Source organism: Malus domestica, chromosome 12 (genome assembly GCF_042453785.1).
Source record: "Malus domestica chromosome 12, GDT2T_hap1".
Taxonomy (NCBI): Eukaryota; Viridiplantae; Streptophyta; class Magnoliopsida; order Rosales; family Rosaceae; genus Malus; species Malus domestica.
The window spans coordinates 1,270,698-1,293,832 of record NC_091672.1 but is presented as its reverse complement, the minus strand read 5'-3'; the positions used below and the strand labels follow the sequence as shown (position 1 = coordinate 1,293,832).

The window sequence follows — 23,135 nt, the reverse complement described above, 5'->3', positions numbered from 1 at the left end:
TACAAGTGTAAGAAAAGTATCGGTTGATAAAATGAAGATAATCATCTCATAGCTATTGGAAATGAATCAAATTAGATAGTTCTTATTCTCAATCTTTCTTCTTGATCATGTGCTATCAAGTGAGAAAAATCCGTCACTTACAACCACGATGAATGGATTCCTTAAAAGCTAAGGAATAGTAATCAAATGTGAGAGAAAACTTGCTATCGCAGATGTTGGTCTCCTATCACAACATTATGTATTTTTGTAACATTCATTCATATATGTGACGCGATATTAATTAGTTTGTTTAATGTACTTTTATGTTTAAGAATTAAAATTTGGTAGTTAAGTTGTCGTTTAGTAACTATTTCGTTTTTTTTTTCAAACGAGATTTCAATTTGCAGAAAAAAAAATTTGAAAACAAAATAGTTAAGTACTGGCTCCTAAATTAAGAATAAATGGCAAAATTTGTAAATAATCAGAAAATTATCCCTCTGATAAAAACCGATCAAAAAATCCCTTCTTGCTCTGCAGAGAGCAGCGCCAGGCACGGTGGTCAGCCCTCTCAGGACCCCACGCTACTATTGCCCCCACAATCCATCCAATATCTCTTGCCCCCCAAGATCCCGCCACGTGGCCAACCTTGTCTTACCTAGCCCTGCTGACGTGTCCCCGCTCTCCCAACCTCTTTTTAAAACCCCTTTCAACTTTCCGGTCCCTCTTCTTTTTTATAAGAGTAGGTCAGTAACACGCTCTCACTCATCTTTCTCTCTTTCTCTCTCTAAAATTCACCATTTTCTCTCTCTAAAATCTTCATCAATTTTTTTCCTCTCTGTCTCTGGAAACAAACATGGCGACCCGCAAGCTGATCGTGGAAGTGTGCAACGCCAAGAACCTAATGCCGAAAGACGGACAGGGGACAGCGAGCGCCTACGCGATCGTCGACTTCGACGGGCAGCGGCGGCGGACGAAGACGAAGCAGCGAGATCTCAACCCTGAGTGGGACGAGAAGCTAGAGTTTCTTGTCAACGACAGCGAATCCATGGCCACCGAGATCCTCGAGATCAACATCTACAACGACAAGAAGGCCGCCAAGCGCAACACTTTTCTCGGAAAAGTAAAGATTCCGGGAAATACTTTTGTGAAATCTGATGCGGCGGCGCTGGTTTACTTTCCGCTGGAGAAGCGGAGCGTGTTTTCTCAGATCAAGGGCGAGGTCGGATTGAAGATTTATTACATTGACGAAGATCCTCCCGCGCCCCCACCGGCAGAGGAGGAGAAAAAGCAGGAGGCAGCGCCTGATACTCAGCCGGCGACGGAGGAGAAACCGCCCGAGAATCCAAAATCAGAGACTGCTGCGGCGAAAACAGAGGAAACGAAAGAGGAGACTGACAATAAACAAGAAGAAAAGCCTAAAGAGGAGGCAAAACCGGAGGAGAAGCCGAATCCACCGGAAAAGGCTGAGGAGGCTTCAGCTGCTGCCACACCACCAGCTCCACCGCCGGAGGTTCAGAATCCGCCAATCGCGTACGCAGTGGCGGAGAAAACAAAGCAAACGGAGAAAGAGAAGAACGCGCAAGTGATCAACGGCGGAATCAGCGAGCTCGAGCTTCAGCCGTTGGTTCGGGATCGGAGCCGGAGCGCGTACGATCTCGTCGATCGTATGCCGTTCCTATATGTCCGGGTCGTGAAATCCAAGAGAGCAAATGCGGGTCCTACCAGCACCGAATCCGTTTACGCAAAGCTGGCGATCGGAACGCACAGCATCAAGACCAAGACTCAGATTGACGGCAAAGATTGGGATCAAGTATTTGCTTTTGACAAGGAAGGATTGAATTCGACGTCGCTGGAAGTTTCCGTATGGGCGGAGGCGGAGGAGAAGAAGGAAAACGAACCGCCGGTTAAAACAGAGAGCTGCCTCGGGACCGTGTCTTTTGATCTGCAGGAGGTGCCGAAGCGAGTCCCCCCGGACAGTCCTCTGGCTCCTCAATGGTACACTCTGGAGTCCGAGAAGTCGGCGGGAAATGACGTCATGCTGGCGGTGTGGATTGGGACTCAGGCGGACGAGGCGTTTCAGGAGGCGTGGCAGTCCGATTCAGGCGGGCTGATTCCCGAGACCCGAGCCAAGGTGTATCTGTCTCCAAAGCTTTGGTATTTGAGACTAACGGTCATCCAGACCCAGGATCTGCAGCTAGCTTCGGGATCCGAAGCTAAACCCAAGGCTCGAAATCCCGAACTTTACGTGAAAGCCCAGCTGGGACCACAGCTTTTCAAGACCAGTAGGACCGCCGTAGGGTCCACGTCCTCGAGCTCCGCCAACCCAACTTGGAACGAAGATTTGGTGTTTGTGGCAGCCGAGCCGTTTGAGCCGTTTCTGTTTTTGACCGTTGAAGACGTAACTAATGGGCAGTCTGTGGGCCATGCCAAAGTACACGTGCCGAGTGTTGAGAGGAGGATCGATGATCGGGCCCAGCCAAAGTCCATGTGGTTCAATTTGGTCGGCGACGAGGAGCGTCCTTACGCGGGAAGAATACACCTGCGAGTTTGTTTGGAAGGCGGGTATCACGTGCTGGACGAGGCGGCGCACGTAACCAGCGATGTTAGAGCGGCGGCGAAGCAGCTTGCGAAACCGCCGATTGGGTTGCTAGAAGTTGGTGTTCGTGGGGCCACCAACTTGCTACCGGTGAAGACCAAAAATGGCGTGCGTGGGACCACCGATACTTACGTGGTTGCCAAATACGGGCCGAAGTGGGTCCGGACCCGAACCATTCTCGACCGGTTTAATCCACGCTGGAACGAGCAGTACACTTGGGACGTATACGATCCTTGTACGGTTCTCACAATTGGAGTTTTTGATAACGGAAGGTACAAGCGCGATGAAGCGGGAAAACCCGAGAAGGATATTCGGGTCGGGAAGATCCGTGTGCGGCTATCGACTTTGGATGTTAATCGTGTGTACATGAGTTCATATTCCCTTACGGTGTTGCTTCCTGGTGGGGCCAAGAAAATGGGAGAGATTGAGATAGCCGTTAGATTCTCATGCTCATCGTGGATTAGTCTGATCCAAGCTTACACGTCACCAATGCTTCCTAGGATGCACTACGTGCGCCCACTAGGTCCGGCGCAGCAAGATATTTTGAGGCACACGGCTATGCGGATTGTTACGGCTCGGCTCGCGAGGTCCGAGCCGCCATTGGGACAAGAGGTGGTTCAGTTCATGTTGGACTCGGACACACACGTGTGGAGCATGAGGAGAAGCAAAGCCAATTGGTTTCGAGTGGTGGGCTGCCTATCACGTGCGGCAACATTGGCCCGTTGGCTCGACGGAATCCGCACGTGGTTGCACCCGCCCACCACTGTTTTAGTGCACTTGTTGCTTGTGGCGGTTGTGGTTTGTCCGCACTTGTTGTTACCCACCATATTCATGTACGCCTTTTTTATCCTACTGGTACGGTCGCGGTATCGTCAACGGGGCCCACATAATATGGACCCAAGGATGTCGTACGTCGATGCGGTGAGCCCAGATGAGCTGGATGAGGAGCTCGACGGGTTTCCGTCCACAAGACCGGCGGATATAGTTCGTATCCGATATGATCGACTGCGGGCCCTCGGAGGTAGGGCCCAAACACTTTTGGGTGACGTGGCAGCCCAGGGGGAGCGTTTGGAAGCCCTGTTTAATTGGAGGGACCCAAGGGCAACGGGAATATTTGTGGTGTTTTGCTTGGTAGCTTCTTTGGTGTTTTACATGGTTCCTTTCAAGGCCTTTGTGTTAGGGTCAGGGTTATACTACTTGCGCCACCCACGGTTCCGCGACGACATGCCGTCGGTTCCAGTAAACTTTTTCCGGCGATTGCCGTCGCTCTCTGACCAGATAATGTAGGGTGATCCATCTGTATGGGGTGAATTTTTTGTTGCACTCTCTTGGTGAAGTACGTAGTTACTAGTTAAGTTGCTAGCTGCAAGCTGATGCTGTATTACATTTTTTGTTTTTTTTTTTATTTCTCATGGGTATTTTATATGAAGATTTCTTTTATTAATTAGTCAAATTGTAACTTGAAATAATGCGCTGAAAAAGGTGCAAGTAAAACGACCGTTGTTGTTGTCTACGGGTGTGGACTATACAATTAATTTACTCTTAAGTGCGATTTCATCTAAATTCAAATTTAGGTATAGGTTCCATAATATGAAGAAATGCAGGCAACTGTCTAATCCACTTTTAAAGTTGGCTAAAATCAGTGATCATGCTCTAATTTCCATGTCTTTTTTTTTTCTTCTCCCTAGCTGGTTATAGCATTGAAAATCATTAATTTAAGAGTAATGCTAAAGAGATTAAACTTTTTAGGAAACATTTTTTCTTAAGTGTTAATTAACGTGTTTATTTCTTACTGATGATACGTCATTTGGTTTGCAAATTTGATTGGCCTAACATTATCCTTAAATGTAAACTAATTTTGGACAGGCAAAGTTCAATGATTCAACCAAAAAGTTTCAAGTAAACTCTCATAACTTTTTTGAATAAATACGATATTATGTATTGTTGGATGCTAACCCTAAACCCTAAATCAAATACTGATTGCTATAAAAAAAACTCGATGCAAAAGTGAGAATGATCTTAACTAACTAACAAAGTTGATAACCTCTTACCAAACCCTAATCCCTTAATTGAAAATTATGGGGCAACGTTTAAAATATGAGAGTTTTAACAAAACATTTCCTGTATTGTTCATTTTTAACGAAAAATCACATTTATACCTTACACTAATACTATTCACTATACCTTTAAAAATGACTTTTTATTAAAAGAAAAGTTTTTTTGGACTTTTCGTTAGTTTTTCTTTAAACTATTGGTCTTGAGTCATCCCAACACTATTGCATATGATCCATGTAATTGGACAAACAAATATTTGAAGCCCACTAAATTGTAAGACGCTAATAATTTTGTTGGACAAGAAAAAACACACTGAACAGATAATAGAAGGACAATATAATGTGTTCAATTGCTTGTTTAGTGCCCCGCCCAGATGCCTAACTTCTGCCCGCCACACGTCTACCGCCTTTTAGAATTCTGTATAAAATAATATAAAAAAAAACCCCAAATTTCAAAAAATCATGTAGAGCACTAATTACAAGCATACAATTTATTCATTTTGGCTAAAAGAATCATCTGCATTGTTGTTTCTTGAAGTTCCTTGTGGAGAGGAGTTTCGTTAACAAAGATTTCAACCTCCTAGACCCCGGTCCTGGCCTTAAAACGCCATAGTTTTCACTCTGCAAACTCGAGCATACTTTTTGCGTCTTCCCATTACTCCCAGAACACCACCCCCCATAAGCAAATTCTCCGCGATGTCGTTTAAGAAGTTCACGATCGATTTTGTTTAGAACCGGGGCGTTTTTCTTGAACTTTCGAGCAAATGGACGGTTGCTTTGAATCATTCTTCTAAAATCTCTGAGTCCAAGAGACCTCGGGTGCTGCTTTGGAGGTGTATCCCATGTAATGTAGTGAAGGTCGTGATTGACCGTGGTGTTCTTGTAGTATTCGGAGTTGCATATTACCGTTTGGAAGTAGCCTTCAGGTGATGAGACAAAGTTAGTGTAGTAGAGGAGGAGAGTTCTTGGCAGATTGTCCCACCCTACTATGCAGTACTCGGAAAAAGATCTTGATAAAATTGTCCACGCTGAACCTGGATTGAAAGCAAGACGCAATTATCAATATAAATAAGTGTTTATGGTCATTTTAGTAAGAGTGTTGCTATTGTAACCACATTGCCGATCATTTCACAGCAACGTGCGCAGTACAAAAACGTCATTCTATTAGTAAAAGAAACCTCAAATTTAGTCATTTAGTACTACAGCTTAGTAGTATTATTTCTCTTCACTCGTAATAAGAGTTTTTAGGTTCTATTTTTGCCGAAAACGAATTTAGCTAACCCACTATATAAGGCTTAATCCGGTATTAAAAATAAATAAAGGCAGCTCAAATACATAACCCTAGGGGCACTCCAAAGTCCAAACCAATATTTTACAATTTTAATTAACAAAATGAGAGTGCGTTCAATGTTTTCTTTATATAATATATAAACTTCCATATTTGCAAGCCATTGATTTATTTATGTGTTTAATTAATAAACAATGGTAAATATCGGAAATTACTCCTTCAAAGAATCTATAGAAGCAAGAGAACACGTGCATTCCCAGTAAAATAAAGGGCTTATCATTTAGATGTGTGGTGCATGCAGATTGCAGGTGTCTGTTGTCTGACATAGCTCTGCTGTCTCTTCAATGCTTAGTACTCTTTTTGGTTAACCAGTGCTTATTACTCTATCTACACCATACTACCACATGCAGCAAAAAGAGTTCAACCAGATTTACGCCCCAAAACAAGAAAGTTAATTTCTTAACCAGGTTAATCAAGAAAATGTTGGGTTTAAAATTAGGAAGATTAGTTAAACGATCATTTTTCAAATCTCAATCTCAATCACTGAAATGGTTTGTTTTTAATGTCTGCAATATCTTCTTGCGATATCGCCAAATATTTTATGGCCATGTTGTCGATATCTTTTTAAAAATCTAATTTTTTGTGTTGCGATTAAGATGTGTGGAGTGTTGAACAGTAGTTTGGTCCAGCCGACAATTGTTCGGTGGAGAGAGCAAAAATGCCAAAGCATGTTCTTCAGAAACGTGATGCATACAATATCCTCCCATGATAGATATGAACTGTCACACAAACCTACCACAAAAAGTGGAAATAAAGAAAAGGGTGAAAAAGACATTTGAAGTACGCGCCAAACGAAAAGACCACAACTTACTTATAATCCATAAATTTAATCATATCTTTCGTCTTGTTATGGACTCATCATGGGTTTCCAACTGGAATGTTCTGTGCCCTAGTTTTGTATTGACCTTTAGATAAATTAGCTTAATGTTGACCTATTGACTTTTCAGCCTAAATAATTATTGAAATTTGTATAACTCTTAATTTTGATTTTAAGACTTAAAATTCATAAAAATGGTTTCAAATATTGTCAATCATTTTGATCATTCTGTGAAAAATATTCGTTAAATTGAAGAAACCGTCAATTCAAGTGGAGGAGTTACTTTGACAAGAATACCCTCAATTTAACGGAAGTGTTTCACAAAATAACCAAAATAATTGATGGTGAATAATCTCAAGGATCACTTCCATCGATTTTAAATCTCAGAGACCATTCTAACTAAAAAAACCCTTTTTATATATAAAAGTATTCTATTTGGATGATAGAGATATGATATAAGTGGTAGAAGGAGATATACAATACATTGAAAAATTAATAATCAATTAGTACTAATTAATACTTGGTTCATTAAAATTTGATAAATGGCTACCTTTAAACAATGCCTTTTTTTCTTTGCCAAGGAAAATTAATCCTCAATTAGTATGACGAGTTTGTAAACGGTGGATTGTCATAATGGTTAAAACATTCTTTTTCAACCCATTATTCTCTGGTTCAAACCCTCCTCCATAGTTTCTAATTTAGTGTAGTATTTGAAAAAAAAAAATTTACAAAGAACGCAGAATTTGCTCATTCAGCTTTAAGATTCACGGTACTGTTTACTTTAACAAAAAACCATATTTTTACACTAAAAAGTCAAACTTGCTACTATTCATTTTACCTTTTATTTTATCCTTATCATTAAAACTCAAAGTTTTGAAGCTTTTTTTATTAGTTTTCTTTTATATAAACTATATACAAAATGCATAAACCACATGCGTGTTGTTCAGAAGTTCACGTGATACTGCAGTACCATTACCCACAAATAAAAGAAAAAAGATATCTATTTGCTAATGGTTTTTCTCTAATTTATAATTATCAACTTAATTAACGAAATTAATAATTCTTAATAAGAAAAGATTTGGGAGATGGGGTTGAACCTGTGTAAAGCTTGAATGCAGTTGGGAGAGCCCTTTGTTTAATTACCCACCACAACTCTGATTTATTGAGGCTGTACAGTCCTGGGTCTATTATCATTGGCTTGCCTCTCTTATTCCTGCAAGATCACTAATTAGTTTTAACAATGTACAAGTACGGAAGTACTAATTGTTCTTTTAATCAGAGTGATCATTCTATTTTAATCTTAACAACAGCGGAGAACGAACGAGTACATTGTTTTAGTCAAACTTAATTAGTTTAGTGCTAAACAAAAATTGTAGGAGAAGAAATTACTAAATTAAACAAAAGAAGGAAAGACTCACAGCTTCCAACCCAAGCGACTGGTGTGCTGTATAAAATTGAGATCTCTTGGCAAATCAGAAAACGCATGGATCATATCTGAAATTAAACAAATTTTAACAATAATTAATTAAGTAAAAATGTAAGGATGCAAGAAATTAAGTAAGAAAAACCCCAACACAAAAAAATAATTTAATTGCAGCAAAAACAAAAAACAAAAAATAAAAAGCACTCACCATACCATCTTGAGTGATTAAAGGATAATCAGAAGCACTAAGATTGATAAACCAATCCCAATCCCAAGTCCTCAAGAGCAAAGACAACGCATGAAGAGTAGTAGCAAGCATTGTTGGTCCTCTATAAGTGACCAAATTAGGTTTTCCCAAAATCCAAACATTACCAACTTGCCCAAAAACTGGATCTCCAGCCACGAAGTCAGCAATGTCCCTGTGCTCATCTTCTGGTGCACCGTAATCCATGTGGATTAGATAGTAATTTCCAGGATGGTATAGGGCGTACAGCATGCGTTTTAGCTTCATGGAATCGCCCTTGGATGCAGAGATTAGGTAAGCAAATGTCACTGGATATGGCTTGGTGTTGCTGGTGTTGGATATGGTGGTTAAGTTGAAGTAGTTTATGACCGGCTTGAAGTTGTGGATGTGGATTTTTAACCTAGTTGGGATGTATAGGAGAGAGAAGAGAACTGAGGTTAGGAGGAAAGATATCACACAAACTTTGATGGCCATTGCTGAAGATTTTGGGCATGGATGAATGTTTAGAGAAAGAGAGGGGGTAGTTAAAATGGTTAAGGGGAGAGAGTGCTAATTGCAAAGCTAATGAGGTTGGAGAATAAAATAAAGGAGAGATTGGGAAGTGTGTGTTGGGGGTTGTGGGGTGGATTAGATAAAAGTTTGGGTTCCTTGCTTTGAAGAGAAGGCGATGTATGATGTATCACTCAGTCTATTCTTGTTGGGTGAGGAGAGATCTTTTAAGGCTTTAATGAGTGTTCTGGTGATGCGTTGGTTAATTGGCTTAGCTTTTTAGCAATGACTTGGAACTTGATAAAATGATGACTTTTATGATATGCGTACATTGGTTATCATATTGTTTTTTGTGAATAATATAATTATATGTGTAGGTTTTTTTACATAACATTGTACAATTATAAAGAATATCACACTAACAATGTATCTGTGCTATGTAAATTGTTTAAAACACTAAAAGAATGGTCAATTTCAGTTTAGTACTATTTAGGCTTGTTTGATGCCTTGGATAGGTTTTGATTTGACTGTGTAACTCATAATATTTACGTTACGTTTTGGAGGGAGATTTCCAAATTTCATGTGATTGAGGCCAAGTTAATGAGAAATGAACTACAAATTATTATATACGAGAAAGACACGTGGGAGAACTTTGCAAATAACTAGTTGGAATGAGTCATTTACAAATTCATCATACATGCCCGTGCAAGTGCTCATGATGCATATTTGTAATTTCCTCTAACATTGTGTAGTCTGTTCTGCATCAACTTTTTGAGTCTATTTTCAGGTATGTTGAAGTAAGAACTGAAGGTAATCCACATTGAGTTGTTTCCGTCGGTTTTCTCATGAGAGCCTTTAAGAGAGTAAAGTGCGGAGTCTCTAAAGTAAGGGTGAGGTTGTTCCAGAAAAAAAAAAAAAGTAAGGGTGAGGGAGCCCTTTAAAAGGACAAGGACTCAACCTCATTTTTTTGTTGACATATTTCTGTTAGGCCCAAAACGAAGCCCAAAAATACGAGGCCCAAGCCATGTTGTGAGGCCCAAACCATGTACCAACAAAATGTATAGAGTAGCAGTTCAACTTCACCTTAGCATTTCCTGGTAAGTAGTTGGAACCTGGATATTGAACATCCCCCCAAATATTGTTGAAGGGCAACCCTGTAATTATGTTTGCCCTAAAAGTAGTTAAAGTTAAGTCAGCGGTTGAACCAAACAATCATCTCTTTCTTTTTTTTTCTTTTTTTTAATTTTGGACAAAGGTAATCTTCGTTACCAAGAGAGCACAATTACAGATAAAGAAGCCCAAATACATTGAAAACACAAAACAAAAAGTGAACCCCCAAAACTAAACAAAAGCCCAACCAGAAGAAAGGCCCAAAACAGAAAACCCTACAAGATTAGCTCCCTCCGCCGCCGTCAAAGAATCGGCCACCGACCACAATCCAGAATCCCAGGCTAGAGATCTAACCAAACACAGCCCCAAAGAAGAAGGCGCCATCTTCCTCCACCAAACACCGCACAAATCGAAACTGCAACCATCAAAGAAAGAAGCCAGAGGGAAAGAACTTTGCCCCAACAACAAAGCCAAAAACGACATACAATTGGAAGGTGGTGGTGGGTACACCATATGAGCCGAAGCTCTGCACACCTTCCTAGAAAACCGCAAAACGCGAGTGGAAGAGATGGTTGCAGAATTGGACATGTGTGAGAACGATGTAGGACAGAAGCAAATGGAAAAGGTAGAAAATGGTTGCCAAATGGAAAAGGTAGAAAATGGCTAGATTAGAGTCTTGGAGATGGAAAAACTTGAGGAAGAAGAAGAAAAGGGAAGGTTGGAAGTGGGACTGTCGGATCGAGACCCAAGAAAGGTAAGATCGGAGGTTGTAGGGGAAGGATTACCAAAATAAACGGGCTGAAAAACAAGGAGAAAGCCAAACTCAAGAGAAGGGAAGAATGAAGAGGAAGAAGGATGAAAAGCATCAGGAGAAGAGAATAGAAGAAGAAAAGGAAAAGAGAAGAACATAGCAAAGAAGGGGAAATGAGAAGAAAACAGAAAAAGAAAAGGAAAAGAGGCAATCGACTCCAGCCGAACCTAGAGTGGGTGCCTGAGAAGGTGGATAAGCTGAAGACCCTCACCAAAGGAGGAAGAAAACTCTCACAGAGGAGAGAAGGTCTCTCACGGAAGGAGATATACAATTATCTCTTTCTTTTGAACAGATTAAAAAACTTCTTTTCCTTACTGCTGCACATTTTATGAGGGATACTGCCGTTGTTCATACACTCTTTTTATCTTTCACACCGCTCTCAATATTTAATCGTCATATTGAATGAATTGAATAAAATTAAGAAACATAAACTAATAAAGGGCGCGTTCGGAAAAAAAAAATAAAATCAAAATCAAAATAAAAAAAGTAGCCCAACTGCCTCATGAGGTAAAACACAGGGCCAGAAGTTGGTTTACCTCTTGCGGATCACGTCACCTTTGCTGACCTGCTAATTAGCAAACCCTAAACGCCCACGTGGAGCTAGCCAACCCAAACTTGCAAAGAGAGAGGGAAAGAGCAAGAGTTGCGTGACTAACAAGTTAATCTTAACTGAAGAAAATTTGACGAAGTATTAAGACAGACTCGATCGGTCTGTCGTATTTTTAAATCGATTTGTTGAATCTTGGAGCCAAAGGAAGCGAAGGAAATCACAGATATCTAACAAGATAAAGCAACAGCAGAATTGGGAGCCATTGACTTACATATATACTTGTATACACATCAACACGCTCTCTCTCTCTCTCTCTCTCTCTCTCTCTCTCTCTCTCTCTCTCACATACACACACACGCATTCTTGTTACTCCTTTCAGATGATTAGAATAACAGATTCCTTGTAGTTTACCTCTTTCCGAAATCATTTTCGTCTGTCGTCGTTGATCTTGATATATCCGGTTCGGCTTCTGTGGATGCAGACGCAAGAACTTAGCAACAATCCAACTGAAACCACCACGGCCGGACAATTTCTATGAACACAACCTAGGATTAGTTTAATTCGAAGTGGGGGAATTTTCAGTGCATCTGATTTTGTTGAAACTTGGAGGCAAAGAAAGTGGTAGAAACCTTCCTAGAACTTCTGTAAGAGAAAGGACAGTTGATTTCGGAATTTCAAAGCCATTAAGATATGTGAATCGAGTTATGGCAAGTTTAGAGACTACCAAGAACATCCACATACAAGTTCAAGAAGCAGAGCTCAGACCTTCATCCATAAACCTAATGAAGGTTCTCTTTCTAATCCATTTCTTGTTTCTTTCTCCGGCTCTCATCTCTGTCACCAATTTATTTCTTCTTTCTTGCTGCATCTTTCTTTCCAATATCAATTTTCTCGGTCTTCTTTGATCTTCTTGTTAATCGATACATCGGATTCATTTTCTAATTTCTGTGGATGCAGACGCAAGAACCTAGCAACTTTCCACCCGAAACAACCACAGCCGGACAATTTCTCAGGAGGCTCTTTAAACTTCTTTTTTACTTGCACTTGATCCTCATCACCATCTTCGTAATCTTCCTTACGCTCTATGGCCTCATCTTCAACACTCGCACTCACCATTTCCGACCCCTCGAGTATTACCCTCCATTGCTCACTGCAATTGGGTTCTCTGCAATTTTTGCTTTCATATGGCAGTGGATGACTAGCTCAAGCCCTTCCAAAGCCTTCAAGGCAGCCTTCTGGCTTAGCCCTTTGCTAACATGCGCGGTCGGCGTACTACTTATAGACATAAGTTCTCCTGCGAGTTTGGCTGCAGGTGTGGTTGCAATCGTTTGTGCCGTAATTCAGTCTCTGTACGCCTGTTGGGTCAGTCCCCGTTTTGACTACGCAATTCGAGTTTTATCAGTTGCCACTGCCTTTCCTCCTCCGAAGACTACAATATTAGTCATTCAATCAATTTCCGTCAGCATTCTTTACTCGTGTCTCTTGGTGTCCGGCATTGGAAGAGCCACTGCTACCAGGAGTAGTTGGAAGGCCCTGTTCATCGCACTAATCTTGCTAAGCATGGCATGGACGATGCAAGTAATCAAGAACACGCTGCTAGTTACCGTCTCACGAATCAAGTATATGAACTTGGCATTCGGAACAGAGATCGACACACGTGAGGCTTTCCGCGATACCATTAAGCACTTGACTGGGAGTATCTGCATCGGCTCCATCTTGGTCCCGGTTCTTGGGGTTGTTCGTGGCTCAGCCCGAGCTGTGAAACTGACTGCAGGGGATACAGACGAGTTTCTGTTTTCATGTGCCAACTGCTATTCAGGAATGGCTTCGACGCTGGTGATGTATGGGAATCGCTGGGGTTTTGTGCACGTAGGTGCGTACAATAAGGGGTTTGTGCAGGCATCGTCGGATACTTGGGAGATGTTCGGGGACGAGGGACTGAAAGAATTAATCGACTCGGATCTCACCGGATCGTTCTGTTTTCTTTCTGGGGTGGCAGCAGGTGCAATCTGCAGCCTAGTGAGTGGGACTTGGGCTCTTATAATTCACAGGAGCTATGCAACAGAAGTTTCAATATACGCATTCTTCATCGGATACTTCATGGTACTTATCCTTCCTCAGTAAACTTAGCAATATCAAAACACTAATGTGCTTTAACTTTGTCTTTGATGTATGTGATTCAGTGTAGGGTTGCTATGGCATGGCCACAAGCATGCGTTTCGTCTTACTACGTGGTGTATGCAGAGGATCCGCGGAGCGTTAGATTTGATTCGACCATACCTGCTCGTATTGAAGAGCTCCGGAGATTTCAGGCATAACATTTGCAAGCTATCAACAAGCGATCAAGCCTATCGCAGCAGCGGTCAACTAGAGACTCATTCTCAAATCATTCAAGAGGCATATATCAGAAAGTACCACAATAGAAATAGATCAGATGAGCTAAACATGGAAACTTGTAGCTTTCGTGTTTGTATATGTCAAAAATCTTAGACTACATCTTACCAGACCATGAAACTAACTACGTAACATTTTTCTGTTGATTATACTACATTTTCCAAACTAAACTGCGATCTGTACATAGAAATTTTACGAAAATATAACAGGTACATGCAATCCTCTTTGTTTCTCCATCAAACTTCATATATTCTTGTTAAGCACTGTATAAAATGACCGTAAAAGTAACATCACCCAGTTTTCTGCAAATGGTATGTAGTTCTGAACGTTCAATGTGATTAAGAGCACATAAAAACTGAGGAAAAATACCATTTCAAAGTAAATGAATCAAATATGATACTACTACACTTCAAAGTTAACTCATCGTGTAATCAGCCACAAAAAATTCGAGAAGGCTTCATGACTAATACAAGTTACTTGCACATACAACATATCCAAGGAAGATAAACAAACCGGTTAGGTCATCCTAGATGCCCGCGGCCACCACATTCTCCACACATAATGTTGCCACTTCCCCCGCAACCTATGTGGAGCAACTATCGCGTTAGCATATTCTCATTGGCCATACATACTCCAGTGACCCAGTCAACAATATAAAACTTTAATATTTCACAATCAAGTGTAAGCATCTTTTTCTTTTTCAAGTCAACATATAAACTCAGTTAGGAGAAGAAGAGCTAATTACCTAGGCAGCGAACTTTGACAATAATACCCTGGCTCTCCAATATTGAATCAACATACAGGCCTGAACCAGAACAAGTGGTGCAAAGGACTGCACCTTTGGCTTCACAATCAATGCATCGTGGTTTGTTTCCAATGAATTTCTCGGTCAAAGATATCCCAATAGGCTTCTCGATTCTCTCTTCTGGTACAGACTTGTCATAACAAAACAGAGATTCAAGACTACTTCTTTGTTTATCCGCATCTCCAGCTGAGCACCCAGACTACAACATCAAATAAGAGATTTAGACTCATGATAAACATATTATGGACAAATAGGCACCCCAAATTTTAACTAGTTACAGAAGTGCAAGTCTTCTGTCTTTGATGCGTACAATGTTCAAACAGCTACTGGCATACTCATGCACACTAAGAAATAGAACTCTAGATAGAATAAACTATTTAAAGAGCCAAATTAAATTGTACTATATGTTGAAATAGATTATTCATGAGAAGGAAAAGGAACCAGACATCTGTTACATAGAAAGTCAACATATATTTGCGTTAAGCACGCACCCAAGTGTGCATTGATTGATTATGTTACTCCATCCAAATTCATTACCTTATTTCATCATTTTCCGTCAATCACGTGACATTCTCACATTTCCGTGGTTTTACAAATTCAGGATAAGAAATCATCTCAATGCACAATTTATGTAGTTAAGGAACAAAAAAAACCCCCTTACAAGCTTTTGATATTTTCCTAGGTAAAGGGTTCCTTTCCAATAAGACAGTATAATTTCAACAGTTTTAAACAACTCTTCATCAATTGGAACTCAACGGAGACTTGCAATCTAGGCAAGGCCTTGAAGCTTCCTCAAAAAATTATCTTGACCTCATCTTTTGACAAAAAGACACCCCTTTTCATTTCCTTCCAATCCCTAACTTCAACATTCCTCCTAGATATGCACGTGCACATTCTTAAAAATGACCGAGAAGCTGAGAAAAGCTTATACGCCATTAATCGAAAAACCTTGGTTATAAGGACCAAATGCTATACGAGGTTATGGAATTATAAACTTTGGAGATTACGAATCAAATCTGTGAAAACATAAACTACACACGTACCAGACGAGCCTCAAATTAATAAATGAACTTACTTCAAATCCATTAGCGTTTAGAAACAGTCAAAATTAAGATTTTAATACAAAATCATTTAGCTGTAACAACAACAGCAACAAGGCTTCGGCTGTATGAATCCTAAAACGCCAGTGCCCTCGGTTATGCGCCAAGTTTTAGCTCCCAATACTCCATGTCTTCCGTTACCATTCCAAATGTCCAGCCAACATCAATTTGTACGAGTCATTTAGTGGAACTTCCACATTATCAATAGTAAAATTCAACCAACACTAGAGGTTGATCACTAAAAACGTAGCCAACCCACAAAAACAAAAACAAAAATTGATACAAAATTAACCCATGAAACTAAAAAGAAATTAAAACAAATAAACAGCTCAAAATACAAAAATTTCCATGGAAATAAAATAATATGCAGGGAAAGTGATAGAGGTGAAGAAACAGAGGCCTACCCCATGTGAAGAAGAAGGAGAAACAGAGCCGTTGGGAGAGATGGCGGCAGCAAATTTGGCGATCGACCCACCACGTTTGTGATGAAACCCAAATGAAAACTTGTCATGGACATTCAATCTTGTCGAAGAAACAGGGACGAAAGTAATCAAAGACGCCATATTTGCAGCAGCAGAAGCAGAACCCATTTGATCAAATTTTGAATCTTTGATGTCAAATATCACATAGAGAAATTACAGGGAGGAATGAGTGAGAAGAAAATGCTTCGATGTGATCGACGACGCCGAATTGGGTTGGGGAAAGTCTCTCCAGCTTGGTTGGTTGGTTTCTTGGTGTTATCGAACATTTTTCTTTGGGCTTTGAGGATGGCAGATGGGTCAAGCTTACATGTTTTGGCCCAAGTTTTTTAAAGAGTTTCTTTTTGGGCCGAGCTCGGCCCAATAAGTAGACCATCCAAACGTCACCCGTTTGAGAGTAATGCTTCTTAAACGGATCGTGTTTGAAATTCTTGGAATCAAATTTTCTTTCCAATTTCGAAAACATTTTCTGAAATTTTGGAATCGGTTTGATATCAAGAATCTTTTTAACATAATTCGGATTTCATATAATTTACAAGTTTAAGGAAGTTTTTATCGTTTTCTAGTAGCGATACAAAAAGTCATCATGCATTCATTTTTTTTCATTTTTTTATTACAAAAAAGTGTAAGAGAACTTTTATGAAACGGTAATATGCCAATAACAACTCACTTGTTATAAGTTAGTTTTACAGGTTTATACCTTTTAGGCTTTACTTTTTTTATGTTAGATTTCCGCTCTCTTTTGTATCTTTCTTTTTTCTTTCAAGACTGCTCAACTTCATGTTCTTCTTTTTTCGTGCATCTTTCATATTTTCGATACTCTTTAATTTGGCGAGTAAGGCTTATGTATCCTTGAATAAGTATAACTTTCTTTAAATTTAATAATAATATGTCCCGTGCCGTCAAGGGTTTCTTGATTATGAAATTTTATCAAAATTAATAATCTTTTGAATATAGGAGTTATCCAATCCAAGGCTATATGTTAGAAAATGGTTAGTGTTTTAAAATTTCCATTAATGAGATCTCTACTTGTGCTTTTTGGATTGAGATATCAGTCAATTTACTCCCTGACCTTGTAAGTCACTTTTTTTTTTTTTTTGAACTTTAATTTTAACCAATTAACCCTATGAACTTTTACAATTAGCCAAATCACCCCATCACTTAGATTTTTTTTAATTTTCCATCCACTGTTTCGTCCATCTAGGTCACGTGCTGCCCATGCAAGAAAAATTGAGGACAAAGAGGTCATTTTATCTCTCATCAAAATCGATCCTAATTCCCTTCTCTCATCAAAATTCAACCTTGATTCCTTGTTGATAGAATAGGAAGGCACATACACTGTTGAAGCATCAACTGGGATTGGTTTTTGGTGAGGTGCTAAATGACCTTTATGCCCTCATGAATACCTAGATGGACAATGTCACAGTCCGTCCCGGAATTTTTAATTCCGAGGACATGAAATTACGGAAATGTCCCTAATACGTGACTAAGGTATAATTTTCACGTTCGTTATATCTAAGCTCCAAAAAAATTTGGTAATTAGAGTGGAGACTTAGACTTAAATTTTATGATGGAATTTTATGAAATTGAGTTTGGATTGGACATGTGGGATCCCCACACCTCAAAACCCTCCTCATTTCCCGTATACTGTCCTTCATACTCTCTCTCTTCCTCAGACCTCACTCTCTCTCTCTCTCACCCTCTCGAACACACAGGCAACCATCAAAACCACCTAAAACTAATACCAACGCCGGATTTAAAACCACCATCAAACTCCTGGAACCTCCACGATCACGATGGTATCCATTTCAGGTAAGTTTTGCTTCGGAAAATCCTAGTTTCAAAGTTCCCGTGAAATGGTACTGTTCATGATATTCTAAATGACTACGTTTTAGGCTAAAACAAGATCACAGCGAGCTTAGTGAGGTCCCAAGGAAGCTCGGAGTGCTTGAAGTTTTTGGACGTAAGAACACGGAGATCGACAAGTTCAAAGTTTGGCCGGAGCTTTAGAGGCATTTTCCGGCGAATCCCCGGCGATTTAGGAGTCGAGGTAGGTATCAATCTCTTCCTCTCGTCAAGTACTACAACTTTCCTTTTTATTTCACTCAATTTCATTGAGTATTGAAGAAGTTATACTCATTTGAAAAATACCCAGTTTCCGGCGACCTCCGAGGCTTTCGAGGCCGTTTCCGGCCAAACCACGGCGAACTAGGTGTTGTGCAAGGTACCATTCTCTTTGTCTCTTCAAGGGCTACAACTTTCGTTTTTGAATCACTTGATTTCGTTGAGAAATGACAAAGTTATGGCAATTTGAAAAACTGCCCAGAAAACGGCCGCCGGAAAAACCAGTCCGGCGACCCAAGGAAGAAGAAGGTGCTACAGTAAAAATAAAAAATAAAAATAAAATTATTTTAAAAATATGTCGACGTCCGTGACGTCGAGTAGATCACTGTGGTATATTCATATACCTAAATTGAACACCGTATGAGAAAGTTATTGAGGATTGTTGGTTAGGTGTTCAAATAACGTTTTATAATTTTCACATTTAGGTGAAAATGTGAATTGACGATCCGACCGTTGGATCGTCACCAAACTTTGATACGTTGTAATACGTAATATTTGAGGATTATTGGAACTTACGGATTGGGAATCCGAGTTACGGATCTTCCGGAATTGGAATTGTAAGTCCATAATATAAAATGTTAACCGTCACTTAGTTTTGGAAATTGACGGAGATCCGACCGTTGGATGGTAATGAAATTTTAGGATGTTGTCCTAGAGGTATAATGTGGACCTCTGGAAGTTATGGATTTAAAATCTGAGTGGTGGATCTTCCGGATCAATCTACGTAGTGACGTATTTTATATAAGTTATATATTCTATCACTATGAATTCTGAGGTTGGAATTGATTATTGTTTTAGGCGCCGATCGTCATGACGCCTTGGCGTATTGTGCTAGGGAGTTGTAGGGCGAACTCCAGGTGAGTGGGCAGTTTTGTTTTCCGTATATATATATACTTGACGTTTCCCAGAAATTGAATTGAAATGAAAATATGTTTAAAATGAAATGCATATGAGTTATGTGGAAAAACGGGAAGTGAAATACCATGCATAGAATTGATATGAAAAGTATATAGAAATGTGAGTTGAAATGCCATGCATGAATTAATATATGATGCATATGTATGAATTGGTGCGGTGGACGCACATGTAAGAATTGATTTATGATGCATATGAATGAATGGTGCGGCGGACGCACAGGTGAGTATCAGGTGAGTATTTAAATATTGTTATGATGATGTTGATGTATATTGAGCTCAAATCCTGCACCATGGTTTAGTGCTTATAGTATTCACCGCATCGCACGCTCGCCTTGGATCCAAGTAGATGCTGGTCGCACAGTCCACGCGGAGTGGGTGCGACAGGCCAGTCGAAGAGTGTTAGTGAGATTTCGACTGGTGGGTGACCTTAGATTATGTGCACAGATGATTAATGAGAAAGCACTAGAGCGTAACTTGTGTGCAGAAGGCCGGACGGGTCACAGAGGTGACTCCGGTAGAGTGATAGTGATAGATTTTGAGCTCTAGGTTCAACCGTACAGGCTATTAGAGGGCCTCCGGTTGATTACTTTCTTGCACCTGATATGATTATTGTTGATGCATCCATATTTAACTGTTGAATTAGACATGGCATGGCATGATTGATAAAGAAAAATGTTGAGATAGTAAAAATGAAGTTTTGAGAATATATATGTATATTTATATTTTACATTTCTGGGAAAGTATACAGGTTTTACGGAGAGGGGTTACAACGTTTTGAGAAATGTTTGGATTTGGAAAAGAATTGTTTTACTGACCCACTCAATTTTGGTTTTGCGCCCCTCCAGGTTCAGGAATCACAAAGGTGTGGTGACTACGAGGAATTCGACGGTGTTCTGACAGATTGGACAAAATTAGGACTCACCTTCGGGTGTATCAACTTATAAATTGTATCTTAAAGCTTCTGTACTGTGCAAATGGTTACGTCACTCTCACGTGACGCCCAGCATGCCCTCCTTCGGGACGGGGTGTGTCAGTTGGTATCAGAGCATGGTTGCAATCTTGGACATTTTGAGAAGTTATAGTGAATTCTGTCAGAACTACACCGCCTCGTAGCGAGCCACTTAATTAGAGGAATTTAGTCTCCCTAATATAGCGGTTTAGGGAAAACTATTATTATGGTGATTCAGTATATTATCAAAATGGACATTTTAAGACGGGTTACGAGTTGAATTTGAATCACCTTATGAAATGATGAACCTGAGGGAGCGGAGTGACGGTTTAACCAATTGGAAAAGATGTTTCAGATTATGCAAGTCAAAGGAAATTTCCTTCTGACAGGTGGGTCGAGACGACTACCCTGTTTTGGGTATGAATTTGCATCCTAGTGGAAACAGGAATGTTAATTGTTGTCACCAGAGGAATCAGCCGATTTAAAATTTTTTTAGGAAAAGTTTATCCCTCCGGCATTTATTGATGGTAGTAAATAAGAGTTTACAAATATGAGACAAGGAAGGTGATGATCGAGGGATATTATAGAAAGTTTTCAGACTTGCCTCGTTCCATCCAGATATTGTTGTTAATTTGATGGAGGTGTTATGTTGTTTTAAGCTGGGTGGCAAAAAGGGAAGTGGTAATTTGGGTGACCACTATCCATTGTACTTCTTACCAGGAATATACGAGATGCTGTTGAGTCTTGAGGACTCTGAGAACATGAGCAACGAGAATAAAGAAGAATAAGAAATGAATGGGAATCAAAAGAAGACGATAGAGTTAATGATTCGTCATATCAAGGATATAGAAAGATTCAGAGCTTCGAAAGAAGTGAAGCTAGAGTTAATTCTTCCAGCTGAGGTTTTAATGTCGCTGGTCAGAATAAAAGTGATGGATATGCTGGTAGTCCCAGATATTTGAGACAAGGTGTCTCGAGTAAAGGAAATGTACCTTGTGCAGCAGGTACAAAATTAACACTTTGGGAAATGTGAAATTAATGAATGTGTTTACGTGAACAGAGGGGACACATAATTGTGAATCGTCCCTAGAATCAGTTGTACTCAACAATTTTCCATGATATCATAGTGTTGATTCAACAAGTTTATGAATTTAGTAGTTTGGTCGGATTGACCGTGAGTACAGAGAGATTTGATTAGTTATATGTTCAGTCGTACAGACCATGAGAAGTGGATTCGATTGACACATGAGAAATTGGTGAGTTATAGGCTCGGCCGTACCGACCACGCGGAGTGGATCCGGCCGACGTATTATTGAGATAAGAGTTGAATCAGCCGTATTGGTCATTCTAGTTGACTTCGGCTGATATATTTCTTATTATGTATGTTATTACCTAGAGAGTAGTAAATAAATGTAGTTGAGACGAGTGTATGTATTTTGCATTGAGTGACAAAATAGTATTGTTATATCTTTGAGAGTGGTTGCCTACTTATCGAGACAACGATGATTTATCAGTATTGCGGGCTGCAGACCGTAATATTAATAACTCATTCGTGGATTCGTTAAGCAAGCAAACCGGTAGGTTATTTTATGTTAGTATTGTACTTATTTAGAATGCTTAATAATAATAGAATATATATTGTATCAGTTAATTCTGTTCCATTAGATTGGTTGGTTATAATTGTGACAAGACGGAATGTTACGGGAAACCAGTACTTTCCATCGATCTGGAAGACCAGAGATTACTTTTGTAAGTATGCAAAGTGGATTGAGTTAGGCCGTTATTTACGCTGTGAGAGCAAAGAGATTGTTTTCGAAAGGCTGTCAAAAATATTAGCTCATGTGGTGCTAAATGATGTTGTTTGGAGTAGTGTGAATAATGTAAAAAGGGGTTAGACTTTCTTGATGTCTTCCTTGAAAGTATACCTGGATTTCCTTCAGGCAGAGATATGAGGTTCACTATTGATTTGTTGCCAGGTATAAATTTATGTTAAAGATTGGTTCAGGATGAGTTAAGGGAATTGGAAATTCAGTTGAAAGAATTGGTTGATAAAAGTTTCATTCAACCTAGTACAACACTTTTGAGGAGCACCAGTTTGTTGGTGAGAAAGAAAATGGACTTAGAGATTGTTCATTGATTATAGACAATGGAGTCGGGTAACGATTAAGAACCGTTATCCATGGTAATGTACTGATGTTTATTTAACCAGCTCAGAAGTAATTGCGAAGATTCAAAGATTGAATTGAGATCTGGTTACTACCAATTGAATATTATAAGTGACGTTGATCATAAGATGATTTTCTGGACTTGTTATGGTCCTTATGAAGTTTGGTGATGCTATATGGATACTCATACTGTTTTATGAGTTATTGGATGAAGTATTCCAATAATGCCTTGATAAATAGATATCATTTTCATTGAAGATATTCTGGCATATTCTGAGCCAGAGCAGAGCATGTAAACGTATTAAATCGGTGAAGCAAAGATTGAGAGAACGTTGGTTGTATGCTAAGTAGCAAATGCTAAAGTTAGGTGAATCAGGTGGCATTCTGAGATTGGTTATATACTCTTAAGGTATTCAAGTGAATCCTTAAAAGATAGCAGAAATTGAGAATTTGAAACAACCACGAGTCGTAATTGAGATTTGGAATTTCTTAGCTTACCAGGCTATCTTGGATGGTTGTGAAAGATTTTTCAGTCATTGCTTTGTCATTGACGAGACGGTTGAGAAAAGAGGTCATGTATGAGTGGGAAGGAAATTGTGAGCAAAGGATTCAACAACTGAAGTATTTCCTCACTCATGCACGTATTTTGGTATTCCCAGAGAATAGTGGTAATCATAAATTTTTAGTGATGTTTCTTGAATGGTATTGGAGGCATGTTGATGCAAATGTTAGGGTGATTGCATACGTTTCACGATAAATGGAATCTCATAAGATGAATTAC

At 39.7% G+C, this 23,135-nt stretch overlaps 4 protein-coding genes and 1 long non-coding RNA gene across 6 annotated transcripts; 3 read left to right on the top strand and 2 right to left on the bottom strand.

The window, feature by feature from the left end:
- Window positions 1-718: 718 nt before the first annotated feature.
- LOC103449358 (multiple C2 domain and transmembrane region protein 14) lies at window positions 719-4,114 on the top strand. Its single transcript, XM_008388668.4, has one exon. It carries the CDS (start codon window positions 833-835, stop codon window positions 3,860-3,862), a length of 3,030 nt encoding a protein of 1,009 aa, XP_008386890.3. The 5' UTR covers window positions 719-832; the 3' UTR covers window positions 3,863-4,114.
- Window positions 4,115-4,918: 804 nt separating this feature from the next.
- Window positions 4,919-9,154, bottom strand: LOC103449357 (beta-glucuronosyltransferase GlcAT14A). The gene is made up of 4 exons (XM_008388667.4): window positions 8,431-9,154; window positions 8,213-8,288; window positions 7,892-8,007; window positions 4,919-5,663 (listed from the first exon to the last, which is right to left on the bottom strand). Exons 1-4 carry the CDS (start codon window positions 8,933-8,935, stop codon window positions 5,143-5,145), a joined length of 1,218 nt encoding a protein of 405 aa, XP_008386889.1. The 5' UTR covers window positions 8,936-9,154; the 3' UTR covers window positions 4,919-5,142.
- Window positions 9,155-11,694: 2,540 nt separating this feature from the next.
- Window positions 11,695-14,045, top strand: LOC103449356 (protein PNS1). 2 transcript variants are annotated; one of them, XM_029090421.2, is made up of 3 exons: window positions 11,695-12,209; window positions 12,379-13,524; window positions 13,605-14,045. In XM_029090421.2, the coding sequence occupies exons 1-3, from the start codon at window positions 12,126-12,128 to the stop codon at window positions 13,737-13,739; spliced, it is 1,365 nt and encodes a 454-aa protein (XP_028946254.2). In that variant the 5' UTR covers window positions 11,695-12,125; the 3' UTR covers window positions 13,740-14,045. The 2 variants fall into 2 exon arrangements, with proteins under 2 accessions (XP_028946254.2, XP_070665578.1); XM_070809477.1 differs by having other exon boundaries at window positions 11,908-12,209; window positions 13,610-13,748.
- Window positions 14,046-14,171: 126 nt separating this feature from the next.
- LOC103449355 (uncharacterized) lies at window positions 14,172-16,466 on the bottom strand. Its single transcript, XM_008388665.4, has 3 exons — window positions 16,125-16,466; window positions 14,561-14,819; window positions 14,172-14,398 (listed from the first exon to the last, which is right to left on the bottom strand). Exons 1-3 carry the CDS (start codon window positions 16,308-16,310, stop codon window positions 14,337-14,339), a joined length of 507 nt encoding a protein of 168 aa, XP_008386887.3. The 5' UTR covers window positions 16,311-16,466; the 3' UTR covers window positions 14,172-14,336.
- Window positions 16,467-17,793: 1,327 nt separating this feature from the next.
- Window positions 17,794-20,215, top strand: LOC139190187 (uncharacterized). Its single transcript, XR_011574248.1, has 5 exons — window positions 17,794-18,011; window positions 18,095-18,249; window positions 18,355-18,423; window positions 19,122-19,180; window positions 20,086-20,215. It is a non-coding gene; the product is annotated as an uncharacterized lncRNA (long non-coding RNA).
- The last annotated feature ends 2,920 nt before the right edge of the window (window positions 20,216-23,135 follow it).